This window comes from Carassius carassius, chromosome 34 (genome assembly GCF_963082965.1).
Source record: "Carassius carassius chromosome 34, fCarCar2.1, whole genome shotgun sequence".
Lineage (NCBI taxonomy): Eukaryota > Metazoa > Chordata > Actinopteri > Cypriniformes > Cyprinidae > Carassius > Carassius carassius.
Window position 1 is genome coordinate 3766707 of NC_081788.1, and position 21078 is coordinate 3787784.

The 21078-nt window shown below is 37.8% G+C and overlaps 1 protein-coding gene across 1 annotated transcript in view; it reads right to left on the bottom strand.

Moving 5' to 3' along the window:
• The window catches only part of LOC132115336 (1-phosphatidylinositol 4,5-bisphosphate phosphodiesterase eta-2-like), a 129737-nt gene that overhangs the window by 15818 nt on the left and 92841 nt on the right, over positions 1-21078 (bottom strand). Inside the window, exons 5-15 of the mRNA XM_059523752.1 lie at positions 17258-17428; positions 15854-15947; positions 12636-12839; positions 12200-12320; positions 6653-6824; positions 3852-3959; positions 3250-3402; positions 1902-2000; positions 1528-1628; positions 1340-1425; positions 274-459 (exon numbers count right to left, since the gene is read on the bottom strand). Coding sequence (XP_059379735.1) covers positions 274-459; positions 1340-1425; positions 1528-1628; positions 1902-2000; positions 3250-3402; positions 3852-3959; positions 6653-6824; positions 12200-12320; positions 12636-12839; positions 15854-15947; positions 17258-17428 — 1495 coding nt within the window. The remainder of the gene's footprint in view (positions 1-273; positions 460-1339; positions 1426-1527; positions 1629-1901; positions 2001-3249; positions 3403-3851; positions 3960-6652; positions 6825-12199; positions 12321-12635; positions 12840-15853; positions 15948-17257; positions 17429-21078) is intronic.

Sequence of the window (21078 nt, forward strand, 5' to 3'; positions counted from 1 at the left end):
AATTCATGGACTATTATAGGATTCAATTTTACATGAATATATCTGATGTTAGGGGCCATTTAAGCAACTGAAATCATAACAAAAATGTTCCCTTTTCATTACATGCAATTCCTATAAATCCAGTAGTGTCTTCCAAGAACTGAACCATATTTTCATATTTAAAACACCACATCGTAGCAGTGAGCAGCAGGTTCCCAGTATGTTTCAGACCTACTGTTTATTCCTGGTTCCTCTATTAAACATAAATATTTGTTTGTGGGTGGACTGGCGTACCCAGATGGCAGCCGGCGTTCCAGAAGGGCTGTGGGTTGAAGTTGCTGGAGTCCACACGGTAAGGGGAGGGGTAGATACGCGAGAGCTGGTGCTGGTTGAATCGCATGAACTGCACCGCCTTCTGCTGCATTAACTGATGGGCCTTGGTCTCGCTCATCGATGACACCTGCCAGCCGCTGCTACCCACTGCAACACAACCCAACACACATGCATTAGATGTGACAACATACACTGACAGAAACTGACCGGACCACGATCATTTGAACTGATCAGAACTGATCAGCTGGAACCAATGATCAATTGGTGTGTTAAGTAAAAAAATAAAAATAAATATTTTGGGGGGTGTTATGCACATTGACATGTTTTTCATGTGATTTTACACTGGATATGTAAATTTACAGTCTATTTCTGTTTTTAACTGTATTTCAAAAATATGTAAAAGAAAAAAAAAAAAAGTCAAATAAAACAGTAAAATTTATAGTGTAGAGAAAGAGTTCAATTTAAAACTAATGAAAGATCAGTTTATTAATTTGAAAACTGTAAATAAATAATCACTTTACAAATAAAAACAATAAACAGCTATATGCACACACACACACACACATGCACACACACACATATTTTTATTTTTATTTTTTTAAAATTGAGTTTAAAATCAAGACAAGCATTTAAAAACTTTTACATTGCATATAAAAAACAACTGCACATCTGATTACATGAAAACAGCAATTATTGTTGTACATTTTACAATAACATTTTATTTCAGTATTTTCACTTCTAAATGTCATGTTTCATTTAATATGACTTGCTGTTTCTTTGAAAACTGTGTCCAAGTAAATCCTACTCCAAATGTTTTTCAGTGTAACGTCTTTTTAAACTGATTGTATTATACAAATATTAATAATACAAAAAAATGTACATTTCCAATTAATTCTGTGATTTGTGTAAGTGGCCCTCCATGAAACCTCACTCTCAGAGCCTAAATAAATACATTTTTCATCATCTTTGTAATTCTGAAAGTCACAGGAAGTTTGAGATTTTCCCATATGTTTTCTGTTCTTCTCACCTTGGGCCTCAAAGTCTGGTGTGCCCACAGATTTCGTGTATACCAGATCAGAAAGTGCTCTCGACAGCTTCATTGTTTTTTTCTTTCTGTTAAAACAGATAACAGTTACAGACATAAACAAATGACATCAAATATTGAACCACGTTCGTGACTGTAAGTCCACTCACCATGAGCTATTCTAACAGTACCTGCTGTGATGCACTGGTGCTTTAGACGCCCCGCTCAAGCTCTCCTGATCCGTGTCTGTATCCTCAAAACTGGAGGATTTCCTCAGTTTACTTGTCTTTTTCTACAGTCAACAGATGGAGTTGAGGTGGTTAATTAAGTCAACATGTCACATGTAAGATACAGTCAGCTGGTCATTATCAGAAAATAAAGCCTGAATTAATTACACAGCTGAATTTAGTATTCCAGAGAGTCATATACACATTTTATTATTTCTATTACTCATTCATTCAGTATGAATAATTGATGTATGCAGAAGACAGCTGTATTTTTTAGTGTGCAACATTGTTTGGTTTAGTATGGGTGCTTATGCACATTGATCTATATGTAAAACTACCTTGCGTTTGGAGAAGCTCCCTATAAAAGATTTAGCCTGGCGTTTGTTGCCACCAATATTGCCCTCGTCTCCAGTGTCAGTGCTGTCTTCTGCTTTTCCCTGTATTAAAAAAGGGATACATTGTGGTGAAAATATGGAAAAGAGTATATACACTAAATATACCAAACATAATACTTTATCATGACAGTAAAGGTAAAATAAAATTAATCAAATCTACATTTTGAAATGAAATCTTATATATATATAAGTTTGTGTCTCAACTTATCTCAAAGTTTGTGTTTTTTTTTTTTAAGTGTCATATTTGTTACATCAGGCTTTTATGGTTTTATGGACCACAAAAAAAAGGCCCAAACTGAGCAAAAATATGCAATTTGTTGAACTTGCAGTTGATATTTATATAGATGAACAGTACGGTGCAATTCTGATAGCTTTGAATGTAAACTAACGAGAGCTTTATAACAGATACTTACATAAAATACACATAAATATCAATTGTAACTCTATATGTCTTAGACAATATTTATATGCTAGTTTTGTGATCAAAGCTCTGTAGATTTTATTGGGGTATAATGCAATGCAGTGATGACTGAGAGATTGAGATGAACAACTAAACATTCCTCAAAAGCCTGTTGCATCATATTTTCACATTTTAACATTATTTGTCAGCAAAGTTTTTGCATATCAAATATAACACCGATACACCATTCGCTAGGTGGCAGTAGCAACCAATTCATTCATAAACTGCAGTAAATGGGACTTATCATGGAGAGCAGGCTTTTTCTTGCTGGTACCACAAAGGGTACATGATACAGACTGTTTAATTCTAGGTGTCAAGGAGAGGGTGGACATGGGGGGGGGGGGGGGGTGAAATGCTATAAATGAATAGCATATGGGCCTTGTTAGCATGTCCACAGGTATCTCTGTGGACCGTCAAGGACGGTGGTGTGGTGCCTGCTACGAAAAACCCCTCTGTGTGCAATCTTATCTGAATCAGCCTCGAGTCAGTCCTTAAATAAGCACACTACACACTTCTGTACAAGAGCAAAACTGCCCTAGCTAGAGCACTTGCTGCAGTTTAAATGAGTGAATGGTAAGAGAATAATACAGTAAGTATGGTAGTTCTGTATGATTCTCATGGCAAGTACTGTTAAAAATCATCAGTGTATAAAATAGTGATTAATTTAACAGTAAACAAACTTCATTGATCTAAATGCATTAATACGGAATAAATCTAGAATGCAATGCAAGCAAAAGTGAATGAGGTCAGTTTGTCTGTAAATGTGGTAACATTTCCTCTCCTGGAAAGGAAGGAGTGACACGTGCTGTGGGTCAAGTACAGCATGTTAACCTTCAGCGGGGATTTGTCATGTTTTCCTGCGGGCGGCAGGGCTGCGATGGTAAAACTGTCCGGATCTTCCCGGTCACGAATCTTTGACTCCTTCATGAGGTTATCTAATTTTTTCTTTGCAACATTTTCCGCCTGCTTCCTGTTCATAGATGTCTGGAAAGGGAGACAGAGAGATAAGTTTATTCGACTGGACCTCACTCGCCAAAATGCCATCTCTTATTTTTACATTAAGGCACTTAAGAGAGAGGAGCTTTCATCCAAAATGCATGAGTCTTTGAGATTGCACTAAGAGCCTTGTGCATGCAGTATGATTGAAATCTCCTGCTAAAAGAACATGACAGATGTGGAAGGACTTATAGGGTGAATCTCATTAAACTTTCAAGAACATATCCATGTGATATTTCAGCAGTAAATTAAAACAAATGTTAATTACAACAACAACAACAAAATATATTTTGCATGAAGAAAATGGAGCGGACTGCATGTAATAGTGTGTCCCATAATACAATGCACTCGATGTGTTGAATGAACATTAGCAACTCTTTTTCAATTTAAATTGGAAAAGGAATAAAAACTGTGCCTCACCATCTAACAATACTTACATCTCCATTCATCAGCTTACAGTCGTCCTCCATCTCATCAGCACTGTCTTCATCAGACACGTCCCCCTCCTCTGCATTCTCGTCTATATTTGGAGGCAGTTTTTTACCCTATGAACAAACATACAGAAAACATGTCAATACAAGATTTGTGAAAAGTGTTTTCACTTATATCTAACACTTGTTCGGTGTAAACACGTCGGTAAACTATAATAGGATTACAGAAACATCATTTGTCTGTGTCCAAACAGTAAAAGAACTGGATTCCAGTGTAAAACAAAACTAAAAACATTCATATTGAAAGTTGTTTGAAGAGTTGGTGTCTTAAGGTGATGAATCCCTACTAACATCTACGCACAAATGCTTGAACGCAAATATGATCAGCAACCAATTATCATCACATTGTTTTCTCAGTTCTTCAACAAGAGGAGCTATAGAAGCCTTTAAATCGTCTTATTCTTGAGTTTCAGGTCAACTACTGTCACGCCAAAACAACAATTTTAAGAAAATCTTGCTGAGCAAGATTATTTATAGCAGCTGCCTGAATAAGAGCACGTCTGGTCTACTGGCATAGACATTTGAATGAAACACTATCGTCCCCTTGAGTACTGAGCTTTCTTACTGCAAACTTTTTTTGGCCCAAGGGTCTTCTAGCAGTAACAGCATCTTACAAGACAATTACAACCTATCACCACTTAAAGGGTTAGTTTGCCCAAAAATGAAAATTACGCTGTGTTTTACTCACCCCCGAGGCATCCTAGGTGTATATTACTTTCTTCTTTCAGACGAATGCAGTCGGAGTTATATTATAAAAATTGTCTTCGATCTTTCAATCTCTATCATTGCAGTCAGAGGGTGTTGCAGTGCTTCAGTCCAAAAGAAGTGAAATAAAAAGTGTCTCACAAGGCCTTCAGTAGTGAATTGATGCATTTTTGTAAGAAAAATATCCATATTAAAAGCATAATAATCACAGGCTCACAGTTGTTAACGAATCAGCTCTGGGAGCATGACGTATGAGGTTGGCTTTCCACATGCACCGCTCAGAAGTGATGCAAAAAGCGCAGCCGAGCGATCAAAACAAAACAATGGTCACTAATAAGAAGTACAAAATGAAGATTTGTAAAGAAGAATGTGGGTGGATTTTGATATGAGCCAAGAGGACACTGGTTTTACTTTGCTAAAGTAAGGAAACTTTGCTTCTTTGATCTTGTAAACAAACGTTGGTTTTCACGAGACTCACCGGCGCATGTGCAGTGCTGACCTCATACGTCATTCCCCCAGAACTGCTTCTTTTTTCAACAGTGAGTGCAAGCTAAATTGAAGTGATTATTACATTTTGAAAATGGATTTTTTTTCTTACAAAAACGCATCGATTCGATACAGAAATGATCAAACTTGAAAGATCGAAGACAATTTTTAATATAACTCCGACTGGATTCGTCTGAAAGAAGAAAGTCATATACACCTAGTATTCATCAGGGTTGAGTAAAACACAGTCTAATTTTCATTTTTGAGTGAACTAACCCTCTAAGCTGCTTTATCAGTAAATGCTGATTGACTGGCACAGAACGTATGTACTGACTACAGACATGCTGACACTCAGTAGATAGATACAGAAATGGGTTAATCAATAGTGGATCATCAGTCAAACAATGTCTGACCCCAAAGAGTAATTAGTTTTAGCATGTGCTGTTGTTTTCTGCTATTATTGGCTTTTTATATTGCATTAACATACACTGTAAAATTACCAACAATTCTATGAGTTTTTGATTTTCTTCATCAGTGATTCAAGTATTTGAAAAAGTGTACAGAACTTATCATTGCATATGTTACTTAAAATGGGCATAAATGAAACTTAAGTTTTCAAATATAGTGAGTTGAATTATCGTCTTGTTCAATGGTAACAAAGCAGCGGTCCAGTCAAATTGAGCGGCGATGCGAGTGTAGTCTGTCCACTGGGCTCCCGGTGGCCACGTGCTCCATGATCCACAGCTTGTGCCGAGCAATTTGTCAATACCACCGGCTGGCCCAGTTTGCAGTTCAGGATTTTCTCTCTGGTGGGAACGTCAGTCTGTCTTCCAATTATAGCGCCAACTCGCTTGCCGAGCTACTCCATCTACGGCCCGATTTTCAACCCTCACACTTTATTAAAAGCACAGGAGAGGGCTGCACTTCAGCAAATAGATTTTATATCATTAAGACGCTACAGTTTTGCTGCTCTAAAAAGGTTTTCAGACCAGCAACTGTGCAGAAAACTCAAAATGTGATGTTACTGAAACATCAAATAATTATGCACTGATTATGCTATTATAAATAAAATATTTTGAAACATTAATCACATGATATCCTAATTAATATTGTGAATTTATTTCACTGACCCTTCGGTAAAAGTTAGAAAGTACACAAAAAGAAGTGAGCATAGTTTTCAGAGAAAAATAAGCAATACACCAAGCACCAAAACAATAAAACATTAAAAGAAAGCTTAATATATAACAAATAAAATAACCTATAGAATTGAGTGCAAATTACTTTGCACTGTAAAGCTTATTTTTACATATTCTATTCTAGTATTTTTAGCTAATTATACGGTATATGTTTATAATTACAACTGAATTGACTTTGCTCACCTAGAGGTTGAAATCTTAATCTAAATAATGCTTCAAATAATGTTCATAATCTTTCATAAACCAATGCATGCACTGACATCATGCAATCTGATTTACATCATGAAAACATCTGACCATCATCTGAAAATGACCATAGATTTCCTCCATAGATTGAGGTAAAAACATTTAGATGCTTACCTTGACGAGTATTTTGCCCTTTAGGGCTTCAGGTGAAGGCAGAAGTCCAGACGGGTCGGCAGGGATGGAGGACGTGTCCAGTTTATCACCCAACACTTCAGTCAGATACTGAGCCATCTTCTTCTGCTGAGGGACACTGCAGTGATTCTCAATGGACAGAATCACGGGAAACCTGAGGAAACAGTACAAAACATGCATTTACAGATCTATCATAATAGTGAGTGAGATAATAGTGAATACTTAAAATGTGATTAAATTGTGAGACAGAAGGCTTAAAATGGCAGCTTCCAATTAAAAAGTGTTCAAAGTGGCTTATTCAGAAATCTTCAGAGCATTGTATTAACATTCTGTCTAATAAAAAATAAAACAACTCAAACAATATTTCTAAAGGTTAAGCAATAGTTATTTTCAGTGAAAGTTTATTTTGTCAATTTGTGGAAAGCACAAGTATTTTTGGTACAAGAAACATTGATACATAATCCATAAGTAAAAACAAATAGCTCCGGATACTGACAGATACTGCTGTAAAAGTGCACTTTTACTGTCATTGCCATTTGTCAGATCTCATCTGACAAATGTGTGAGATGAGTCTAAAAACAGATTTTTGTTTACCGCGACCCCCAAGAACCCTTGACAGCGCATGGTTTTATTGGATTATCAGCTTTAGTAACAGCAACACCTGAAAGTAATAGTGATGGAGAAAATCATGTAAGCATGCTGTCAGTGTGAAAGGTTCATGCGGATACACACGTTCACACACTCCCTAGACCAGGGGTCACCAACACGGTGCCCGCGGGCACCAGGTCGCCCCCAAGGACCACATGAGTCGCCCGCAGGCCTGATCTAAAAATAGCACTTGGGAGCTGCGTCTTAAATTAAATTTTATTCTGTTGCTATTTTTTTAATCACACTTGCATTTATATATATTTAAAAATGACAATATCTTAAAAATATGTTCATTATACATGAGTTTAGATAAGTTTAGGTGAACTCTGACCTACTCTAGTTCAAAAGTATCATTATTTTGTGTGAGACAAAACCAGTGCTGAGCACTGAGTGCTCGTGGAGAGTAAGCTAGAGGGCGCGGGCGCGACGAAGATGGTAGCTGAAAAACATGGCAGAAAAAAGGAAGAAAATCTTATCACTTTCACAACGAATGGGAGGAGGAATTCTTTTTTACGACTGTGAAAGAAACCTGCGTGTGTCTCATTTGCGGGGCGACTGTGGCGACGGCAAAGCGGCACAATGTGGAGAGACACTTCACTACGTGTCACAAAAGCTACCATGCTAACTACCCACCGGGAAGTGCACTACGGACAGAAAAAGCCCGTGAGCTAAAGGCAGCTTTGGGTAAGCAACAGTCTTTTTTCACGAGGCCAATGAAAAAGTCACAAAAAGCAACCGAAGCCTCGTTTAGAGCTACACATTTTCTGATCAAGAAGAAAAAGGCATTTTCAGACGGAGAAGTTTTCAAAGAAGCAATGATGATAATTGCTAACACTGTACTTAAAGATGAGAAAAATGGAACCGATCTAATCTCCACTCTCTCTGACGTCCAACTGGGTGCATCTACGATGGCTAGACGAGTGTCAGATATGTCTGGTAATTTGGCCGATCAGCTGGACCGGGATCTGGCAGCGTGCAGCTGGTTTAGCATCCAGTGCGACGAGTCCGTGGACAGCAGCAGTACAGCGCAGCTGTTAGTTTTTATCCGGATGGTGTTTGAAGATTTCTCCACAAGAGAAGAACTGCTGACACTACTGCCATTAAAGACAACTACGAGGTGAGTTGACATTTATAACACAGTGAAGGAGTTTTTCGTGCAGAAAAAGGTACCATTGGAAAAGCTGGTAGCGGTGACTACGGGGCTCCTGCTATGATCGGCCGACATGCAGGTTTCATCGCTCACTGTAAAAGTGACCCAGACTTCTCAACATTTCTGCATTATCACTGCATCATTCACCAGCAGGCCTTATGTGCAAAAGTGATCGGCTTTGAACATGTGAGTACTCCCGTTGGAAAAATCATAAACAACATCCGCTCCAAAGCAAAACAACACAGGATTTTCATGGTGCTATTGGAGGAGATGTCAGCTGAATATGGTGACCTGCTTCTACACACAGAAATCCGATGGCTCAGCAGAGGACGAGTTTTACTTCGTTTTTTCTGTGGATTTACAGAGAAAAAAGGTGCTGCACTTTCCCTCTGTGCAGTCGGTGCTGAAAGACAATGCTTCTGCATCTGAGACATTTGACAAAGTTGCAGAAAAGTACTGTGAAGTCATAAACAGACTTGGGCAAGAGTTTGAGAATAGGTTTTGTGACCTTCATCAGCTTGAGCCATGTGTGTCGTTGAATGAATGTGGACACAACATGGTTTGCTGAGCAACTAAGTGCAACGTTCAACTTGGATGCTGGACAGGTGGAGATTGAAATCATAACACTGCAAAATGACCTCCACCTCAAAGCCTACCAGGCTGCCCCAAACTTTTGGTCCCTTGTTGACACCGAGAAGTACAGTGGAGTATGCACAGCAGCTATGAAGGTTGCTAGCCTGTTTGGTTCAACCTATCTCTGTGAATCAGCGTTTTCTGACATTAAATTCATCAAACACAGAACACGCCTCACTGATGCACATCTGAAAGACTCACTCACAGTTGCAGTGTCAAGTTACACACCAGATTACAATACACTGGTGAACAGCATGCAATGCCAGTCTTCCCACTAAAAAAGAAACAGATACCAGATGTTTACAGTGGCAACATGGCAGTGCCATGGCGAAGTTTTAAATAAGGAAGAATTGTGTTCAATTTAAAAGTGTGTTAAAAAATGCTGATTTGGTCCTTAGTTCAAAATGTGACAATTTATTTAAAAAATATGTAAGTTGATTTTTCTAACATTAATAATTGATAACTTTTTGAAACAACATAGTTCATGATTTGTTACAAGGGTTTGTCAGTGGATAGTGAAAATGGGACATTTTTCCCTTTTAAAATATTGAAGAATTGTGTTCAATTTAAAAAGTGTTTTAAAAAATGCCACAGATTTGGTCATTAGTTCAAAATGTGACAAGATTTATTTAAAAATATGTAAGTTGATTTTTCTACCATTACATAATTGACAACTTTTTGAAACAACAAAGTTCATGATTTGTTAAAAGGGTTTGTCAGTGGCTAGTGAAAATGGGACATTTTTCCTATGAAATGTAGTGATGTAAGTGATCATCTAAAAATGTAACAATTACTGATATTAAAGTGCTGAATATTGATATCTGTTTCCCTCCTTATTGTTATTGTTGCTAATAATTGTGAGAAATCATTTACGTGATTAGTGTCTTCACATTGATGATTATTATTAATAATGTATAACTAAAGGCAAACTGAGCAAATTTGTTATTTCAGAAGAGCGTATCAAACTGGTAGTCCTTCGTATGACTCAGTAACCATGAAGTAGCTCTCAGTTTCAAAAAGGTTGGTGACCCCTGCCCTAGACCTTAACTGCTCAACAGTGACTGTGCTTTGCTGCCAGCAGTTGGACACATCAAACGTCAGGATTGAAATTTATAGGAATGCTCAGATAGACTGCAGAGTAATCATTGTCTTTGGAAGACTCCTCAAAGAAAAAAAACTAACAAAAACAAAAAACTTTGCACAAATATGATATTTCATGATATTCAATGATATAGATCAATGAGAAAATTAAACTTTGAAAGCATAGTGGTCAAAGCAAATATAATGCATTATGAAGAATATATATATATATACAAACACACAATACAATATATACACAAACCAGATTCCAAAAAAGTTGGGACACTGTACAAATTGTGAATAAAACAGAATGCAATGATGAAGTTTCAAATTTCAATATTTTAATCAGAATACAACATAGATGACATATTAAATGTTTAAACTGAGAAAATGTATCATTTTAAGGGAAAATTAGTTGATTTTAAATGTCATGGCATCAACACATCTCAAAAAAGTTGGGACAAGGCCATGTTTACCACTGTGTGGCATCCCCTCTTCTTTTTATAACAGTCTGCAAACGTCTGGGGACTGAGAAGACAAGTTAGTCAAGTTTAGGAATAGGAATGTTGTACCATTCTTGTCTAATTCTTCCCTGAAAGAGACGACATCTGGATGGGAGCATATGTTGTTCTAGAACTTGGATATACCTTTCAGCATTGATGGTGCCCTTCCAGATGTGTAAGCTGCCCATGCCACACGCACTCATGCAACCCCATACCATCAGAGATGCAGGCTTCTGAACTGAGCGCTGATAACAACTTGGGTTGTCCTTTTCCTCTTTAGTCCGGATGACATGGCGTCCTAGTTTTCCAAAAAGTACTTCAAATTTAGATTCGTCTGACCACAGAACAGTTTTCCACTTTGCCACAGTCCATTTTAAATGAGCCTTGGCCCAGAGAAAACGCCTGCGCTTCTGGATCATGTTTAGATATGGCTTCTTTTTTGACCTATAGAGTTTTAGCTGGTGAATGGCACGGTGTATTGTGTTCACTGACAATGTTTTCTGGAAGTATTCCTGAGCACATGTTGTGATTTCCATTACAGTATAATTCCTGTATGTGATGCAGTGCCTGAAGATCACAGGCGTCCAGTATGGTTTTCCAGCCTTGACCCTTACACACAGAGATTGTTCCAGATTCTCTGAATCTTTGGATGATATTATGCACTGTAGATGATGATAACTTCAAACTCTTTGCAATTGTTCTCTGAGAAACTCCTTTCTGATATTGCTTCCACTATTTATCATCGCAGCATTGGGGGAATTGGTGATCCTCTGCCCATCTTGACTTCTGAGAGACACTGCCACTCTGAGAGGCTCTTCTTATACTCAATCATGTTACCAATTGACCTAATAAGTTGCAAAATGGTCCTCCAGCTGTTCCTTATATGTACATTTAACTTTTCCGGCCTCTTATTGCTAACTGTCCCAACTTTTTTGGAATGTGTAGCTCTCATGAAATCCAAAATGAGCCAATATTTGGCATGACATTACATAATGTCTCACTTTCAACATTTGATATGTTATCTATCTTCTATGGTAAATAACACATAAGTTCATGAGATTTGTAAATTATTCCATTCCTTTTTTACTCACAATTTGAAGTGTCCAAACTACAAATTAATCTTAAAATCATCTCCATAATGTAATTTGTTTTTAAATTACTTAAAATATATACAAATATATTAAATTGTATCACTAAAAAAAACATGAGTAACTATGCACAGCCCTGCATTTGTTAATAATAACAACAATAATAAAACAGACACTAAAAATTTTATATTCTCAAAAATAATAATAATGAAAATAATAATAATAATAGTTAAATATATTGTTATGTAGACTGGTTGTGTTCCAGATTGATAGTCTCTTCTCATCTGAGACTCTTTTTTGGGTTAAAAAAACCCCTCAGAAATCTGGCTTGTGACACTAATCAGCTGTTTATATCTCAGTCAGTTGACATCTACTGTCTAATAACCTTTTGAATCAGTTAATAACCAATATAGACAGTTTATCTTACTGGTTTTTGATGAATGCATATTTGTTGATGGTCTCGATAACATCTTTAAAGAGGATTTTGGAAGTCAGGGTGTAGCCATGATGTACAATCGGTTCACCATCCTGTCCATCCCAGCAATCCACTAAGGGAGGATAACAAAGAAAAAAAGTTTTTTTTTTTTTTTAAATGTCTGAAATAAATGTAAAGTTCATTTATATTATTTTAGAATATAAAACACTATAAATTTTATATTTATAAAAAAATATATAAAATATATATTTTTAAATATATAAAATATATATTTTTCCAAATAAAATCTAAAATATTAAATATTAAAATCATTCATAGAATTTTTCTCATTAATCTTTTGGATTGCAAAATGTGGAAATCCACATGCACTGGTTCACTTACTTAAGAAGAAGCATCAAAAAGCACAAGAAAATCAGGCCAATCTCACCTTCCACACATCTGCAGCCGGCCTGCAGCACCCAGGCGTACATATCCACCCGAGACTGGGACATGAGCTGGTCGCCCATCAGGTAGGTGTTGTGGGAGGAAGCGATGAAGTAGTTACTGAGGGGATGCGTCATGTCCTGGTTCACCTCGTGATGCTCAGGATTGAAGATGTCCCCAGCAGGACTGCGCATGTAATTTGTAAAACCTGTGAGGTACAGTTAGGGACAATTGTGAATTCCTGACATAAATATTTCCCAGTAGTTGAATATCACTTCTCTGATATGACAATGTGATGACAGTGATGACAATAACAATTGGACAGTGACAGTGACAATAAAAAAATAATGCTAAAGTATTGAAAACCAGAGCATCTACCAATATAAGACGTAATATCTTTGTTTACATTTACTTAACCTGTCAGTTTTGGCTTTAAAGGGATTAATAAAAAAAGCTGTCAACTTAAAATTGTCATTGGGACTGCAAATAAACTAAAGTTAGTTGGTTTCTTTCTTTCTTTCTTTCTTTCTTTTTTCAGTGTGGTAAAAAAAATAAAATAAATCAACAACAAATCCCATAATAGGAATTAGACCCTAAAAGCAACACATGATATTAATCTTTCATATTCTATGCACATTTTATAGTTCTTTATTCTAGATATTTTGCACAATTTATTATTCATGTCTGTTTATTTCCTAAATAATTTCAGCAACATCTGCTTTATAGTAAAAATAGACCTTCACCAGGGTAGCAACATATTTCATTTTTGACAATAAAGACAACAAGACTGTGAGGTATAGAATTACAGTGCCTTTAATTAATTGTATTATTCTTTAACAAGATAGTAGACCAGTGTCACGATACACTCGGGAAGGAGTGAAGAGACGCAGGAGAATTGTTCAAATATGGAATTTAATCGTCAACCGCCATGTAGAGGAACTAAAAAGACATTTAACAGCAGACAAAGAAAACTCTGGGAAACAGGGTTTAAATGGACAGAAACTAATGAGACACACCTGGGAAAATTACAAACTAATTAATCAAACACAACCGGAGTTGTGACAGATCACCCCCATACCCCCCCGATCCACCCTGGATGCTCTCCTTGTCTCCACCCTGTTCCAGGCCTCCACCAGCCTCTAGGGTGGATCATGAAGCCATGGCAGAATAGACAATTCAGGGAGCCATGGCAGATCAGGGGACTCAGGAGGCCATGACAGATCAGGGGATTCAGGAGGGCATGACAGATCTTCCGTGGCCTTAGCTGGCTCGGCCACGGTCATATGACCCCCCCCCACCCCAACAAAAAAATGTATTGGGGAAAACTAGGCTCTGGCAGGCGCTCTGGAGGAACAGGCACTTGAGGGCGCTATGGGGCTGGCACCGGAACTGGAGCGAGCTCTGGGGCTGACTGGAGATCCTGAGCCTTTCCTGGGTGGAACTGGGGATCTGAAGCCCTTCCTGAGCTTAACGGGGAAACAGGAGCCCTCCCTGGGCTTGACTCAGGAACAGGAGCCCATCCTGGGCTTGACTGGGGAACAGGAGTCCTTCCTGGGCTTAACTCGGGAACAGGAGCCCTTCCTGGGCTGAACTGGGGATCGGGAGCCCTCTGTCAGCTATACTCTGAAACAGGAGCCCTTCCTTTGCTGAAGTGGAGAGCGGGAGCCCCTCTTGGGCTGAACTGGGGATCGGGAGCCCTTCGTGGGTTAAACTCTGGAACAGGACCCCTCCCTGGGCTGAACTGGGTATTGCAAGCCCTCTGTGGGCTATACTCGGAAACAGGAGCTATTCCTGGGCTGAATTAGAGATCAGGAGCCCTTCATGGGCTATACTGTGGAACAGGAGCCCTTCCTGAACTGAACTGGGGATCAGGAGCCCCTCCTGGGCTGAACTGGGGATCAGGAGTGAGCTTACATGGTGCTGACACTGGAGGGTGATTTGGAGGAACAGGCACAGCAAAATGCTCTCGAGTAGCTGGCACTGGAGTGAGTTTTGGGACAGGAGCCGACACTGGGGCATCTTGAACACTTGGCGGGCTTATCACATTTTTGTCTGTTGGGCTTGCCATATGATCAGCTGGCGGACTTGACTCGGGCACGGTCGGAAGTCTCGACTACAAAATGGCCGGCTGACTTGACATGAGAGTGGCCAGCAGGTTGGAGAGAGCCATGGCCAGCTGACTTTACTTGGGAAACGGCAGGCAAATGGGTCCCAGATTGGAGGCTCTCCAGGATGACTGCCTCCTTCCAGTTGAAGTTGGTGGTGTCTGGAAGCTCCACGGGGGATAGTATGTAATCCCGATCGGGAACAGCGGCACAAGAGTTTTTCCATCGAGGGAGCTGGCGAGGGCGAGCGGCACGAATGGCCTCATGTAGCTGACAGGGTTGTGGCTCATGTGTGCCATGGCAAAACTTTGCTGTTTCCTCCATTTGAGGAGGGGAGAAACGAACAGAACGAAAAACCAAAACACTATTCAAAAAACGTTACAGGTTACACTCAGGAAGGAGTGAGAAGACACAGGAGAATTCTTCAAATATTGAATTTAATCATCAACGGGCATATACAGGAACTAAAAAGACATTTAACAGCAGACAAAGAAATCTCTAGGAAACTGGGTTTAAATGGAAAGAAACTAATGAGACACATGAGAAACCTGGGAACAGAATTAGAAACTAATTAATTAAGCACAACCAGATATGAATTTACATGACGAGGACAGGAAAAACCAAATAAGGAGAACATACACATGACAAAAAGAACTCCATTTGAAAGTAGAGACGTTTATACAGTACATGCTATTGTAAAGACTGTAATTCTATTAAATTAAAGAAAGCAACTAACTTGACTAAGTTCAATTCTCACTGGATCTTTTTCACATTTCTCAGAAGCTGAAGTCATTATAGTAAACTAAAATGAATGAAAACTAAAAAAATATATATATTTTTTGTGTTCCCATTTGCCCGAATAGCAAAATAATAGTGTCAAAATCACTGACATTGGTCAAAGAAGAGAAAAAATTCTAATTTGCAATGACTCCCTCAGTCATTGTATTAAAAACACTCACACAGAGTGCCAACGTAATAAAACACAACATTTAGTGTTATAAATGTACATTGATGTTTGTAAAAATTAAATGAAAAATGAAAAAGGAAATGCATCATCACAGTCCATAAAAATAGATTCCAACTGAAAGGACTGGCAAAATAAATAAAAAGTGCTTACCGTCAATACCCAGGACACCCAGTATCTGGTTTTCAGGACAAGGCTCAAACTTAGACACAATTTCGATGCAGTGCTCCTTTGAGACATTTGTCATCTGAAAAACAAACAAGCAGTAAAGAAAGAAAAACACAGAAAAAAGGTGAATAATCAAACACTTACAATGCATTCAAAACTATATTATACTGCTATCAAATTAAATCAAGGTTAATTTTTATTCATATTACTTGTGAAATTGGTGATAAATAACACCACGGGGAGACATGCTCTCATAACTAGCCCATCTCTGCTCTGGAGTCCGATTGTGACACCTAACAGCTGGCATGATTAGTCAATGAGATTCCCATTCACGCCAATCAGTGTCAGATCTTTCCTCCAGCTAATGCAGCGGGGGACGGCGGGATCCTGCCAGCTGTGGATACCGGATCCCAGTAACACACGCAATACATCAACATAAGGTTTAACTTAAATCTTAAATCGGTCTATGTTTTTCTGAGCTCTGTTTTTCTCCATGCATTAAGAGTTAATGATGGCATTTGATTAGGGACACTTTTTATCTGCTGGTAACTACTTGAGACCAACACAAGTGAAGTGTTATCATGAAGAAAGGCTCACTCTGTGAGTGCTACCATTTGCTTGAAATGCTAAATTTCTCATTTTATGGAGTTCACTGTGGGCTTTTTGTATTTTCAATTTCAATTCGACTGCATGCTGGTGCTTTATAATGCTGTACACGAATGCATTTAAACATTTAATGAGAATTTAATGACTACCTGAGACATTATATCAGTTGTCAACTGCTTACTTGAAATAGCACTTGAATCAAACATCATGTGGATTTTTTATGTGCCAGTTTAAAGTAAAATGAAAATTTACCACTAGAGACGATTTTGCAAATGAGGTTACATAGGTTAATGAACAGCAGAATAACAGTCATACTTGTTAACATGTCAATTCACTTGAGACGACTGTAAGTTCATTGTGATTCCATTTTAAATCACAAATCAGTTTAGAGTCCAGAGGCATCTTTAAAAAATATTTATGTGTAACCAAGGTCACTCATTTATGAAATTCATAACAACGGCAAGTGTATATTTCATTTTTTTTGTGTGAATGACCTTTAAATGTCGTCTTAGTGTTTCAGGCTACTAATAAACATTCAAATAAATCTTAAGCTGCCCCCTTTAGCAAAGCTTTATTGAATTCTGTGCTGTTCTTCAAAACCATGAAAGAGGAGATTTGGGAGTGTGTGAGGACAGAAATGTTGGTGAAAGCGCCTATGATCACATTAGCATAGAAAGGACACGCTGTATTTATCAAGTCTATCAAATGATGTGCTTGAATTAAAAAGGAGGACATGAAAACAACAACACAACAGATGCTTTGAGGTACCTGCTACTTTATTACCTTTTGTTCAGTCTCGAGGAAGCGTTTGAGGTCGTCTGTGTCCAGGTGGTCTTTGTGGTTGCTGTAGGTGAGCATCAGCAGGTACAGATCGCGCCGCGTTGACATCATTTTATAGAAAGAGCAGAACTCCTCAAATCCCAAAGTGCCCTGGTTGTCATCAGTGTCTGCCTCCTAAAGATCAGTGATGGAGAAAGACTGAGTTGGAAAACTTCAAAGAGTGTTATTAGGTCCTTAAATTATCAATTAAGAAACAAGGAAAATTAAGGTGATTTGCTTCCGTTTGACTTTAGATTAAAGTTGGGATTTGGATATTACACTTTTCATCAATAGGGAGATGTGGTGTTATTTATTATGGATAGTTCTATCCCTCAGGTAAGTGGGTTATAAAACACTGTGTCATTGAAGTAGACATTTAAGGGCTTTTCTATCGTGGAACCCAAAACGAGAAATTTAGCAGAATGTTTATGCTGCTCTTTTCCATACAATAAAATAGTGCCCATGAAGTGCCCACGGGCTGCCAATTACAAAATAAAAAAACAACATCGGTCAAATCACCATAAAGCAACCATAAAAGTGGCCTCCACTGTGTTTTTAGGCCTCAACCAGGACTCTGTTTTTGTAAAGATATTTCATGCAGAAACTGTTTATCACTTTAAGTACATTTTAATACATTTTCTGCATAATTCTTTTTTTTCTTCCTCTTTCTGAAAAAAAGAACAGCCTTAACTCCAAAGGGTTTATGAACTGTAGTCATTTTAGATAAAATTTTTATATTTAGGCGAACTTCTGTAAAACAGTAAGGCACAGTTAGATTAGACAGGTAGATTTGCATCCTAATGCCTGACTTCAGTCACTGATCATTGGTGGAGGAAGTACAGTAATAAACCCTGAGCTAAGTACCTGAGAATTGGTGCTTTATGGAGAGAAGCATTTAAACAGCTCACAAATGCTGAGGGTGCTCAGAAGAGCTGCGTTCACAACGCTCCCTCCGAGGAGCTAACATCACTTGCTGTGTGTCTATCAGCGTCTCCACAACATGGCAGCAGCGACAATACTACAGCCAGAATGAAAGTTAGACCTTCTTTTTTTGCGTGAACATTTGGGCCGCATTATGCAAATCTTCCCACATTGTGACATAGACATGTGGGGGCGTGTTCGAACGAGCCGTTGGGGGGGGGGTGGACGAGTCGTAACTTTTATAAAGAATATCTTTTTGGATTTGAGACTTTAGTCTTTGCAACTTTATAAATCTTCTTTATGCACCAAGAGCTTGTAACACTCCAAAGAGAAAGGAAAAATTGAAATCACATCATATGACCTCTTTAATATTATTGTTAATTGTTACTATCATTACTAAAAAAAGAAAGAAAGAACATTACAGTTGTTTTTGAAGCACTATAATTTTAAGGTTTGGGGTCAATAAGATTTGTATCTACTTTTTAAAAAGACAATTATTTATTTATTTACCAATACAGTAAAAACAGTAATATTCTGAAATATTATCACAATAATAATAATAATAAACTTTTTATGTTGTTTACGGTTATGGTTGTTATGGTTTTAAAGTGTAATATAATAATGTAATGTTATCCAAAGCTGTATTTTCAGCATCATTACTCCAGTCTTCAGTGTCACATGATCATTCAGAAATCAGTCTAATGTGTTGATTTGCAGATCAAATTAATGTAGGCTTGATGAGCATAAGAGACTTCTTTCAAAAACATTAAAAATAGTAATGTTTCAATTAGTTTTTTTTACCTATACTGTATGTACATATTAATCAAAGACTATGTAAAGTAATCCTTTATTTGTATGTTGAGTATGTTATTATATCCATGATATTATTAGTATTAGTATTATTATTCTTATGCAATTTCTTCAGTTCAATTCCTGAACTTCAGTAAATGGACATCAGTGCTTTTATCAATGATCGTTTATATTCTTTCCTAACTGGGTATTGGAAGGATTCCCCCCTCACATTTAACCAATATTGACTACAGATATAGTCATATAATAAATATTAATAATAGGATATTATCTATTGCATTGCTACCTTAAATATGCACTATATACACAAATCAAGTGCAAGTGAAAGAGACGATTATTACTGAAAAGAAAATAATTTAATTTCTAGTTAGCTGAAACTGAAATGAAATGTTATGTTAGAGCGGTTTTGCAATCATCAGCAGAACTGAGAAGATACACAAATCTGAGGTCCTTTTTTGAAATACTAAAAAAATGTCCAAGTGTGTTTGCTCTTTGACTTTTTAATACTAAATGCTTTGCTTCTCAAAACAACTTACACACCTGCATTCGGAGCTGGACTTCTTTGCCTGTCTTTGCCTTTTGCTTCATTATGACAAACATTTAGAAGGAAGGACCCGCTTTGAAACATTAATTGGTTTAATTGCAGGTGAGTGACAATTTAACTATATCTACTGAACAAAGAGGCTAGTATTTTGCTGCCTGTCTTGACTGGCAGACTGCTGTATAGGGGATATTACAGTTATGGAGGCCCTTCCTTAAAGCCAGAGGCCCTAGGCAATTACCTGATCTGCTTATAAGTAGCGCCGGCCCTGGCTGAGAATCACACATGTTAATTGTGAGGTTAAACCAGAGAAATCAGGGCCAAAGACTTCATATGAAAAACACATTCACATCACACTCTGTTGTTGAGCAGGGCCAGATTGCCCCCCTGTGGTTTACTGTGTCTTACACTAAAGGCCATCTGCGTCCATTTACAGCAGATGGGGTGGACGCTGATGAAGTGTGAAGCTTAGTGACCTGCAAACAGCTGATGTGAGGTCTCAGCCACATACTCACACACAGTAATCCAGACGGCCTGGAGAAATGGAGCACACTTGAGCCTTAGACACCATAACAGCATGGTGTGGCCCAGAAAAATAAAATAAAATAAAATAAAGCTAAACAAGAAAGAAATTACATTAAATGTCACTGTGTCAAACACTGTTTATTACGCTTTTCTGCAAAGATCTTCAATGCTGACCAATTTCCTGGTCAAACAGGACTATATTCATATTCAAGATATAATAATTGTAAAAGATATGGGACAATTGTCTCATGCATATGCATGCAAAAATGGCAAGGGCTTTTTCAAAATGGATTGCTTAGGACCATCTTAAACCAGCCCATGACCAACTAAGGACCAGCTCAAACCAGCTGCCATGCTTCAAAACATACCTTTTCCACAGGGTAGAGAACTTTAAGTCTGTAAGGATTCATAGAGACTCCAAATGAAATCAAATATGTTTACAGCGTGCAACAAGCTACCACCTCGATCTGTAGTATTTAGCAGATGTTAGATTTTCAGATGTTAGGAAGCATAGAACACTTCTATAATTTGTCCCTATAGGCTGCTTGTAAGGAACTGCTTGCTGCATCGCATCACTGTTACTCTTGTGATAGTCAAACTGTTCATTTGAGGCACTTAATACAACTATATTACTTATTGTACGATACTAATATTGGAATTATTTTCGCAATATTCTTGGTTTTTTGAAAAGATCGAAGATTTTTGTTGTAATCGGGGGCAAACATTTTAGGATCAAACATTTCTGCTGTATTTGACAGGCTCTAACAATGTAAAAAGTAAACTGTGGTTGGTCACTTTACATGCCAGTCTGACTAATTGGGTGACTTCAGGTCTAAGTGGGCAATTTTTGACCAGAACAAGACCCAATGTAACCAGTCTTTTATTAAAAGTCTTACAAAAGCCACAAGATCTACTGATAGTTCAAGCATTTATATGGTAAATACACTCGCCAAACAGTGAGTTATCAGTTTGTGGTAGCTTTCCAAAT